The following is a 12,242-nucleotide window of genomic DNA, read 5'->3' as shown; positions in this document are numbered from 1 at the left end:
GCTATGGGGGACAAAATGAAAAGAAAAAAAAATGAACATTAAATAAATAAAAGTCGTTTTTTAATTACACTTATCCCTTAAAAGTATATAAAAACTTTATTAGTTTAAACTATTATTAATTAAAAATTATATAATTATTGACATGTCACATTACGAGCCACGTGCGTAGCACGTAAAGCAATACTGAAAAAAAAATGAACATTAAATAAATAAAAGTCGTTTTTTAATTACACTTATCCCTTAAAAGTATATAAAAACTTTATTAGTTTAAACTATTATTAATTAAAAATTATATAATTATTGACATGTCACATTACGAGCCACGTGCGTAGCACGTAAAGCAATACTAGTTTATATAAAATGCTTCTAAAAAAATTTAACACGGCAAAATTTGAAACCTAATTGTGGCATTTATGTTAAATGCTATTATAGGAGATAAAATAGTATCAAGAATACTACCTCAAATTTTGTTTTTAAAAATACAATTTGTATTTTCCTTTGCAAAAATGACTTTTGTTATTCTCAAAAATAATTTTTTTAATCTCAGAAATATGATTTTAGTTACCTAGCGGTATACTAACACCATTGGTTGACCAACAAACAAAACTATAACAAATTCAAACCTCCATTTCTGTTAAACTAGTTGAAAATTTTATTACAAATACCTCCGCCTTCATCACCGCAAGAGCAACCGTCCAATAAAACTTACATCGTTTTTTTTAAATCCAAAATTATTGATTAACCATTAGTTAACCATTTGTAAACTAACAGTGTACTAAAAACAAGGTAACTGGTATACCTTTAGTACACCATTGGTTAAATAGCAACAAAATAAAATTCAACAACATTTAACTAACTATTTTATTAATAATATTTACAAAATAACATTTATTAGAAGTTACCCAACGGTTTACCGAATGTTAACCATTATTTACCTAAAACCCAAAAATATTACAATTTTCATAAGCATATCTTCAAACACTTAGAGTGCAGGTTGTTTTTAAATCTAAAATTATTGGTTAACCAACAGCAAACCTGGTCATAAAAATTATAAATCAAAAACTTCATTCATCACCAAAATACTTGAATTTGTGGCTCACTAACGACAGCTGCAGCAGTAAATAAAGCCGCCGCACAACCGTTTATCCTAACTTTTATGGAGGAACTAAGCTTACTTCCTGATCTAGATACTGGAATCAACATCCAACGCTCAATCAATTCATTATCTAAACTCACCTGAATTCTGCCATTTCTAATTTCTCCCTCTTCTTCTGATTAAACTCTGGCGAAGCAACGAATTCTCCTTTTTCTTTAAAAAGAACGGCAGTTCCTCATCTTCTAGTCATAAAACAAAGGATCCCTCAGGTCCGACCACGGCAGCTTGCTCATTTTTCAAGATCCGCGGCAACCGTTTGTTCCTCCGTTTCATCACCGGCGGCAGTAGTTGGGTCTCCAAATCGGCGGCAACTTTTCTTCTGTCTTTTCAAGATTAGGATTTGAGATGATATAATTATGGTTTGAAATGATGAAGAAGTTAGAGTTGGCTGCTATGAAATCAAAATAGAAAGAATTTAGTGGAGTAATAGTATTTGTTAAAAAGCAAAAGTATAAAAATTAAAAACAAAAAGAATAAAACGTATATATCTAAAAGCAAACTTGAGATCGTAATCCTGAGATTATTTTGGGTGATTCACGTTTTTTCTGTGTAATTTAGTTTAGACAAAAACAGTATTTCATATAAAAAACTCTATTTGTTTTTTTTTGAGATTAGTGTATTTGACCCGGTTCGCCAAAGAGGTGAATTGGTTTGTCCATTTTCCTACAATTGTTTTTTTTGATACTTTGTGCTAAATGCAGGGGTTGAATTGATCCTTTATTTATTTTGAAGTAAACGTAAAAGTAATTTGGGGAGAAAAGAAGAAGAAAGCACTAAAACCCTAATAAAACCCACTTTGTTGTGTGTTTCATTCATTCGCAGCGGCCATGGGTAAAAAGCTTCAAGAAAACGAGCCAGCTGCCCAGCAAGAAGAACATCATAAAAAGGAGAAGAAAAAGAAGAATAAGTCATCCGAACTAAATCTGAAGAGAAAGCTTGAGGAAACAGAATCACCGAAGAAGAAGAAGAAGAAGAATAAGGAAACCCATGAAGCCAATAATACAGAGAACCAAGAAGGCGATGATGCAGAGAAAATTGTGGTGACCGGGAAGGATGTGAAAGAAGCAAAATATGAGCCTTTAAAGTCGTTTTCCGAGTCGAAATTGCCCGATACTGTTTTGAAATGCTGCGAAAACTTTAAGAATCCGTCTCCAATTCAGGCTCATGCTTGGCCTTTTCTGTTGAATGGGCGTGATTTTATTGGGATTGCAAAGACTGGATCAGGTAAGACTTTGGGGTACGGAATACCAGCGGTAATGCATGTTTTGAGCAAGCGAAAGCAGCAGAAGAGGGCGGCGAATCCTCTTTGTCTTGTGCTCGCCCCTACGAGGGAATTAGCTGACCAAGTAAGGCTCCCATATAACTATGTTATGTGTGTATTATTGACTAACAAGCAAGGCAATTCATATGGTTTTTTGGCTGCAGATTTTTGTTGTTCTGCAAGATGCTGGACAACCTTGTGGTGTGAAGTCAGTTTGCTTATATGGAGGAACATCCAAGGGACCCCAAATATCTACTCTCAAGTCTGGTGTTGTACGATTCTCGCATTTCTCGTATGTGTTTGATTGTTGTGCTACACTTGCTGTCATACTTATTGTGTATTCTTGTTTTAGGACATTGTCATTGCCACGCCTGGTCGATTGAAGGATCTGATTGAAATGAATGTGTGCCACCTAACAGAAGTATCTTTCGTGGTAAGTAAGCTATTGCAGATTATCATCTTCCTTTTATCTTGTATTTGATGTGCTTTAGGTGCAGGCAGCTTAGATAAGTTAGTTAAAATTCCCCAAACTTCATGCTTAAGGCCTTAAATGCAGTTCAAGTAAAAATACATTAAATGTAATAGATAAAGGAAAGGGTTCATTTTCTTCAAAGATCAAGGAAGACTATATTTGTTAGATTGGCTTGGTCCTTCCATTAAGTTATATGCTCATATCTTATTTTTGGTTTCATTTAGTTATATGCTCATATCTTATTTTTGTTTGATTCTTCTTTTGTGGATCATGATTCTTCTTTCTTCAATGGTATGACTCAACTCAACTCAATCAAACCTTAATGCTAAGTTAATTACGGCATATGCATTCTCTCTTCTTTCTGACTTCTTATTCCCCTTTTCTAATTCTTGCTTCTTTTCTTCTTATCTCACTGTTCTACTTTCCCCATTTTTTTTAATTTTACTAAATCTGTTCTTCACACACTTATGTTCTTCCAATTCTGGTTTTAATTCATTATCTTATTTGAATCTTATGTCTGTTGCTTTCTTGGATAATCACTTAAATTTTTTGCACCTGGCTTCATTTAGTGAGCTCTTACTTTGGGTTTTGAGTGAAAGACATTTTTGCCTCACTGTTAAGCAGACTGCTATATTTCTGAAAAAAACTAAAATTCGATGGAGCCAGAATTGACGGATCTAGAGCTTTTCGATTTGCTTAGTTATGCGGTTCTACACAAAATCATTCCATCAATTAGCTCTAAAACATCACATTATGCTGTGTGCCACAATATTTGGTTAATGAATTTCAAAAGACTCTTGAGCACTGTTGTGAAAGGCGCACCTCAGACTCTTAAGCACTTTTGTGTCGTATCCTTCAAGGAATGTTGATTTTTGACGAAAAGTGCTAACTTGATAAGCATGGATGTTAATATGAAGTTTTTAGATCCATATTTACACTCCAGAAAATGAAGGTTCAAAGAGAGTAGAAAGAGAATAACATTAGAGAAAAAAAAAGAAAGGATGTGTTGTTGTTAGAGTTTAAGGAAGAGAGAGTTAGATATTAAATGTTAAAGATAGAAACAAAAAGTTCAAATATATTCATAGTATTTAAGCCTATGTTTAAACATTTCCCCTTCTTCAAATAAATGAAACGTTCTCTTTATTGATCAGTAACAGGCCATCACATCCTCTGACCTTTTATCAGTTTCACTTCACCAACTTCAACAAACAAGTTTTAACCTTTTTCTTTCTTAAATCTGCAAACATGAACCATAACTGAAACTATAACTGGAACATTTAGAAAGAGGTCAACAGTAAGAAAAAACAACCAATTATGATCATGATGCTTTTTATACATTGTATTGTTTTTTTTTTTCGAATGCCTTTCTTCCGAAAGGCGGGCGCCTCGCTTCTCTGGCACTAGGACCTCTTGGCGCCTTGAAGCACCTTTTCACCTTTAATAACTATGCTCTGAAGAAACATCAGATTATCAGAAAATATAAATGATGTCACAGGAAAAGGAAAAAAAAATACTTATCTGTAATTTGGTTCTACTAAATATTACTCCCTTTTGTTTGTAAACATGCGCTTATTATGTTGATGTTAGATGTGAAGAAACTTGTAAATTTAGATATTGTAAAGGTTTTGCCGAATTTAGTTGCATATAAAGATGATCATGTAGGAAACTTTATTGCTTAAATGTTATGGGTTCCTTGCAAAATTCAGGTTGATTATTATGCATTACACTATTACAGTCTAAACAAAGAAGTAAGCAGCAGAAGTTGCAGTTGCAGGAATCAAATTTTGCTGTTTACATTTGAGTCTTATTTTTCACATCAACACATGCAGGTTCTTGATGAAGCAGATAGAATGCTTGATATGGGATTTAGACAGGAAGTTCGCTCCATTTTGAGCAAGACATGTTCTGGTATGTGAATTGTTATTCCCCCTCTTCACATTGATCTCTTTATTCATAGTGAAAAGAAGAATAAGAAAAAGAAAATGTTGGTTTCTTGATACCCCTGTCTTACTAAAATAATTGGTTCCTTGATATTGTCATGTCTTTTCCTCTTAAATTACCATCCCTCCCTGAAATCATTTAATGAATAGAACTCCAGTTCATACTCTTTACTTTATTCTGTGATTTTAAAATCCAAGTCGTTTATGTTTTTGGTTCTTATTCCGAGAAGTTGCTATTTCATGTTCTGTGATATACTTCATTTCATTTTTTTTATGAGGCTGAATGATTGTGATTCATAACCAAGTTTGCGCTTCTACTAATTCAGTCTCTATACAGAAAATTTAATTGTTTAATATGTCATATACTGTTCTATGCCTGTTCCTTTTTGGTATTTGATTGAAGAACTAACATATTTCTGTGGATGTTGACTGTCTTCTTCCACGTTTCACTCAATAGTCTTCCTGATAGAATCATCAACATGAAAGAACCAAATTATGGTTACTAAAAACATAGTTGCTAGCAATTCTGGGCATACTGTTCAATGTTTTTCTGCATCAATTAGTCTCTTCTCTTCCTAATTAGCTATATGTACTTTGTATTTGTAACGCATGATAACTTAAGTAAGTCAAAAGCTTAACCTTCAGCTTTTGATCTAATATTGGATGGCTAAAAAGGTAAACAGCTAATGAGTTTATGGGACTCAGGGATTATCATTAAGTAAATAATGGGAGACATTCTAATGTACAAATGAGCTTAGAGTTATGATAATCTTTTTAGTTAAGTCTTAAAGTTTATCTGTTTAGTTCATTCTGATAGATTGTAAGTTTCATATAAATAGTCTTAGGGTAGCATACACATTCTTTTGATTATTGATATAAATTATTTTAACCTATGTAGCTCGCCAAATGATAATGTTCAGCGCTACATGGCCTATAGATGTTCATAACTTGGCCGAGGAATACATGGATCCTAACCCTGTTAAGGTGTGGGATCTTCTTATAAGTTCTTTTGTTTAGTTATCTGCATGTAGCGAAATCATTGAGCTTCTTTCAGGTAGTTGTAGGTTCAGAGGACACTGCTGCCAACCATGATGTCATGCAAATTGTTGAGGTTTCGTTTCTCAATGCCTGCAATTAAACTTCCTGATATTTAACATGTTTGTATGCTACACTAATATAATGCTTTGTGTTGACACCACTGCTACTACAGTCTACATCACACCTTCACTTCTCTGAATGTAGGTCTTGGATGATCATCACCGTGACAATCGATTACTTGCTTTGTTAGAAAAATATCACAATTCTCAAAGGTATTCTTGCTTTCATATGTGAATTTTTCTTTTATGCTTTATTTGTTGCATGTGCATGTTTTATAGTTTGGTTTCTTAATCTATTGGTTTGATAACTCCACTCCTTTTTTTTTCTATGAAAAAATTGGCTACAATGAACTTGTTTCGGTGTTGCTAAGAGAAAACTAACCAGAAAATATGTTGATATTAAAGAGTAATTAGTTAATGAAAACTACAATGGCTATTTGTAACTCAAATTGACTCAACCTTGATCCTCTATTTTGCTAAGACTTTCATGTGATAAATAATTATATAGTTCAAATTTAGAGATATATAAAATTTACATATAATTTATGCAAGTAAATATTTTTAAAATAATATTAAAAATATAGACCAAATCTTATGATTCGATTCCTGATTCTTGATTCACTAATCAAGCATTTCGATTCTCGATTCCAATCTCGATTTGACAAAGGACTAAATTCTAAGAAATAACCTGAGATGTTAACTTTTTCTTGAAATCTGTGTTGTCATGATCCTCTTGTTGTGTGATTTTACTTCTGACTTGTATGCACTTAAATTCGGAGCTGTTGGCAATCAAACCTGCTGTCACTCTCATTAGTAACATCTCTTTGAGCTTATTTGAAATTAGTTATCTCTTATCAGGCATGTCTCTGATTTTAACTCGATCTTTTTTAACACTTAAAGTTGTGAGGCTTGTTCACTGCACATCATTCATTACTAAGTGGCATATATGGGAATACTTATGAAGCACCAGAAACTTCTTGGAGGTGACATATGCAGGGGACTCTTCAAAACTGCGGGGACACGACAAAATAAGTGTCACCACAAATTTACTGTTGAAAAGGAGGGGGACACTCCGGGAACACATCACGAGACACGCCTGGGACACATCGGGAGACACGCTGTAGACATGCCATGGGACGCAACAAGAGATCTTTAAAATAGTTATGGTCCTGTTTAAAACATAAATCTAGCTCTCCTATTATTTTTTAAAACATCAATTCTTTTTAAAACATCAACACCGTTTTCTTTTAAAAGCAAAAACGCAGCCCACTGTTCAATCCTACTCTTCTAGTTTTTTCTTATTTCTTCAATTTGAACACAAAAAACATACCTTAATTATTTTTCTTAGATTTAATGTATTTCACTTATTCTATTTTTAAAATTTCTATAACTTTTTATATATATATATACCTTAATACATAATTGTTTTTCTGTGTCCCCTCAGTGTCTAATTTTATAGAAAATGCCGTTCGTCGTGCCCTACCCGTACCTGTGTCTGTTCTTCATAGGAGAATGCTTGCACACATCTTACTCGAGCTAGACCTTGTATGATAGCAAGTCAGAATGAATAGAAAAAATCATGTAACAGTGGCAGTCTGATAGCATTATCAAAGAATAATTGGGGGCTTTTGGTTCAATTCTTGCTCTAAATTTTTAGTTTCCCGATTACAAATCTGAAAAATTGGATCTGTTTGGTCTCTCTTCAATCCAGCTTGGCCTGATTTTAAACTATGATAAAGTGGGTATTAAAGTAATGGGTTTTTTTGAATTAACAATCTACTTGATTTGCCAAATAGAAATTCACAATAACTTCAATTTTTGAAACTTTATAGGAGAAGTTAAGGTTTATGATTTGTATGTTATTGATGTAAGTCATCGTAATCTATAAGAAATGAAATGCAATTTCTTTTTAGTTATAACAGAAAATAACAATTTTATGTTTTACAAACAGAAAGTTGGTTCTGCCAGTTACTACTTCTGAGATACCAAATTGATTTAAAAACTGAAACAAATATCAAGAGTTTTTCAGAAATCACTTGATCTTATCAATTGTCTATGGATTTTGTGTAGAAACGAAAAGTGATTGTGTCTTCTTATGACAAATAACATGCAAGGAAGGTTTCATTCTGGTTTTCATATGTTTGATTTCAGTTGTTAATTTTAGATTATTGAAGCTAGAAGTTAACAGTTTTTAGGTTCTATAAGATTATGCTTATTTCTACTAAATGTTCACTGGTTGAGATGTGCATATGATCAGGAACCGAGTACTAGTTTTTGCCTTGTACCAGAAGGAAGCTGAGCGCCTTGATGGAATGCTAAGAAAAAGGTCGATTTATTGAGATCTGCATTATGTTTTACCAAAGACAATTTTTTTTTTGGAAAGAGAATAGACAATTAATAATACAACTGAAAAACTGCTTAACGAATTTAACATACTTATGTCCCTTTCTCCGTCTTTTTTGGTGTTGCAGTGGCTGGAAGGTTGTTTCCATACATGGAAACAAAGCACAAGAGCAACGGACTAAGGCACTATCATTGTTCAAAACGGGAAGCTGTCCTTTGATGGTAAATATTGCAAATTGAAGTTCTAATTGCAAGTATATATTCATTTCAATTCTGCAAGAGTCATATTACGATGCAAGACAGCTTAAGGTATACTGTTCTACCAATGTATTTACGGTTTCAATAGGTTAGAAGTTATAATTAATCAAAAAGTTTCAGATTTGAATTGATAAGAAAACACAGAAAAGATTATAGCTCTTTTAAGAATTACACCTTGGAGGTTTTTAGCAATCGTGTCGAAAAGAGTCCAAGGTTTTGATGAATTTAGCCAACACAGTTCCAAGTAGCATAATGCTTTAATTTTATTATTTCTCTTCCCATAAATGAAACAATTTAAGGCAAAACATTTATAAACTCTTAAAATTATTAATCCTCATGAACTAGGAAAACTGGTGGTGTTTGGTTAGGTGTCGAAAAATAGGGTTAAAATTTTAAAGGTAACATTTAAGGGACAATTGACAAGAGGGTGACTAATTTTTAAATATATATAAATTATAAAGTGATTGATAGAAGGTTGAAAAATATATTTGAGATATATATAGAACATTAGTTACTAGGAACACGACGAGCCTTTTGGCTCGTGGTATGTGAACAAATACAGAATACATTAGTTATTTTTTAAGAATACGTTGGGGGTACACTTAGTCGGTATGTTCTTTTAAATTCTGGTAAGTTGAACCACTCTATTTGGAACGTTTGCCTGTAATTACATAAATAACAGTTCGTAGGATAACTTTGTACCATCTTCTTTCTCATTCAAAACATAATGGTCTAATGTTTTAAAAAACCCCGACCTTTTATCCCCTTTTCAATTATACCCTGACGTTGAAAATTTGTCAATTTTACCCTATTTTGAATTTTTGTGTTTCAATTGTACCCTGAAAAATTAAATTAACGTCTTTTTCGTTTGGACATTTGTTTAAAACATTCTCCATGTCTAGCATATATTAATTGTATGTTTTTAAAATTTATTTAAATTTAGTAAAATTAATTAGGAATTTAAGTTAGTGTTAATATGATTATGGGTTTTAGTTAGTTTTTAAAAATAAAGGACTTATTTGTACTTTTTTGAATAAAAAAGAATTTAATTTCATGTTTAAACTTAGTTAATTGAATGATTTCATCATTTAAGTTAAAAAATTAACAAAAATTAAAAAATTGGGGTACAATTGAAAACGGAAAATTCAAAAGTGGGTAAAATTGACAAATTTTCAACGTCGGGGTGGAATTGAAAAAAAAATTAAAGGTGAGGGTTTTTTGAGTGATTAGGCCAAACATAATTAATGTGGAATTTTATTTTTTTGATTAACGTGGAGGTTTTTTTTTTTTATCCCACATAAAGATATGCACATGTTTTTTTAAATTGATTTATTCATTGTATTCATTAGCAACTTAGAATTCTTATTTTAATAAAACTAAGTTCCTGAATAATCGTGTTTGATAATATCAAAACACTTTACAAATTCATTCAAAGATAAATACAATGCACTTTCCATCTGATTTAGATGATAGCATATCATTCGTAATCAGAATTAATGTTTTAATAGAATTCTAAGTTTAAATAAAATGACGGAAACAAGTTACACTTATATAACTATTGCCTCTACGAGTTCCTTAAAAAATGACTAGAATATCAAAAACAATGTGCAATAATGAATGAACAGATATTTAAGAACTAGGGGTTATATTTTTCTAGTGACAAGGTAATTTCATGGACTGGTAAAAATGGAAAAGAAGAATTTGGTGGCTGGTGGCTGGTGAATTGCTCAGAGAAAGGAAGACAAAGTAAACTCAATTCAACTGGCCATTTTTTCATAACTATTTCTTATCCAAGTCATTTGATACACAATCTTTTGTTTACTAAGCTAATCTCAAAGAATCTGGTATTACATGCAATTTACAGCTGAATTAGTATAAGCGAAAGAGATTAAGGTTTCTTTAGTTTTATCTTCTGTTCTCCATTTTAATGATTAATTTTCCAAAAGCATAAATATCTATTGCTGGAATCGACCAAGACTAAAAATGTTGGATTAACTGTGCAAAAATTGTAGATCAGTGAATGAATTATTTGGGCAACAGAAATGAGTACAAATGCAGACGGTTCGACTTCAAAGATCTGTGTAATGTATAAATTGTTGTTATATATGAAATTGTAGGTAGCTACTGATGTTGCTGCTAGAGGATTAGATGTTCCAGACGTTGAAGTGGTGATCAACTATAGTTTTCCACTCACTACAGAAGATTATGTCCACAGAATTGGGAGAACTGGACGGGCTGGCAAGAAGGGTGTTGCCCACACGTTTTTTACGCATCATAATAAGGTAACTAATTGGCGTTGTTAAGATTGTGGGTCAAAAATCAGGCAAGTAATATAACACAGCTGTACTCCAGGGACTTGCTGGAGAGCTAGTGAATGTACTCCGCGAAGCTGGGCAAGTTGTGCCCGATGCCCTTTTGAAGTTCGGGACTCATGTGAAGAAAAAGGTACTGTAGAAGAATGACGGTTTTTGTTTTATTTGATTTTATTTTCATGGCTGGCTAGTTGTTTATGTCTCTTGTCAAATAACGTATGCAGGAATCGAAGCTTTATGGGTCTCACTTCAGAGAAATATCTGCAGATGCTCCAAAGGCTAAAAAGATCACATTCAACTCCGACGACGAAGATTGAAACCATCTGTTCCACAACAGCCAACAAAGCTGTATAATTTCAGGAACAGCATTCCTTCCATCAGTTAATTTATAGGAATTTTTGTTATGATAGTTATGTACCAGTCTAGATTAAAATTTGAAAAAACATTTTTTAAATAGCTAAAAAACACACATGTATTTTGATTTTTCTAAGAAATTGGGTTATATTTGTTATTTAGACCAAAGGCTGATCAAGTTAAGAGAGGTTTATTAGGATGAATAGTTTTTGTCAGTTCCACAGCTTTGGCTACACCCATTCAACAGCTTCATTAGTGTTCAGTGTTTGCTGCCAAAGTCTAGAAAGAACAAATCCAGCATTTTCATGTTAGTAAAATGATCCCATAATCGAGAAATTTTTATATAGATTAAGTTTACCACTTCATCCCTGATCATATCATAGCAACTCATTAAAATGAGGGTATTCTTGTAATTTTATTTATTATTTGCATACACTTTTAAATAACGATTTACAAGAATACTCCCATTTTAATGAGATGTTATAACATGATTGATTTAGTCCACGGTCGGTGTACTAAGAACATGATCACAATCTTTTCCCACCATCACTAACAAAGCAATTAGCAGTGAAATATATCTAATTCCTTCAACATCATTTCATATACCATTCAAACGAGTTGAGAAGTTCCTTTACTTCTCTTCTTAAGGCTTTCCAAATTATTATTCCTAAATTTATATTTCGCCCTAAGAAAATTGAGTAAATCACAAAAATACCAACTAATTGATATACATTTACACACATTACCACCTATATCACCTATTTATCATTCTTATCATAAAACATAAAAAGTTTTCACTAGCACCATTCCATTAGAATAGGGACACGGGTATTAGTGAAGATTCCTCTTTTCTCTACAAAAATAAATAACACCTATCCACTATTGACACATAGATTTTTTTTTTAAATATATAAATTTTTATTAAAAAAATTATACTGTTATAAAAGGACGCGCGTCAGGTCTGATGTGGTGACCTGACGCGTGTCAGGCCATGCAGGGCTGACGCGGGTCAGCCCTGCTTACTCATTCATGCATCAGTTTAATGAGTC

At 32.5% G+C, this 12,242-nt stretch overlaps 1 protein-coding gene across 1 annotated transcript; it reads left to right on the top strand.

Moving 5' to 3' along the window:
- The first annotated feature begins 1,926 nt into the window (after positions 1-1,926).
- Positions 1,927-11,396, top strand: LOC126656528 (DEAD-box ATP-dependent RNA helicase 5). Its single transcript, XM_050351117.2, has 12 exons — positions 1,927-2,502; positions 2,582-2,689; positions 2,770-2,850; positions 4,719-4,797; positions 5,728-5,813; positions 5,884-5,940; positions 6,072-6,139; positions 8,184-8,252; positions 8,398-8,491; positions 10,645-10,809; positions 10,880-10,972; positions 11,064-11,396. Exons 1-12 carry the CDS (start codon positions 1,984-1,986, stop codon positions 11,154-11,156), a joined length of 1,512 nt encoding a protein of 503 aa, XP_050207074.1. The 5' UTR covers positions 1,927-1,983; the 3' UTR covers positions 11,157-11,396.
- The last annotated feature ends 846 nt before the right edge of the window (positions 11,397-12,242 follow it).

The sequence above is a fragment of the Mercurialis annua genome, linkage group LG1-X (genome assembly GCF_937616625.2).
Source record: "Mercurialis annua linkage group LG1-X, ddMerAnnu1.2, whole genome shotgun sequence".
Classification (NCBI taxonomy): domain Eukaryota; kingdom Viridiplantae; phylum Streptophyta; class Magnoliopsida; order Malpighiales; family Euphorbiaceae; genus Mercurialis; species Mercurialis annua.
This window is presented reverse-complemented; position numbering and strand designations above follow the sequence as displayed.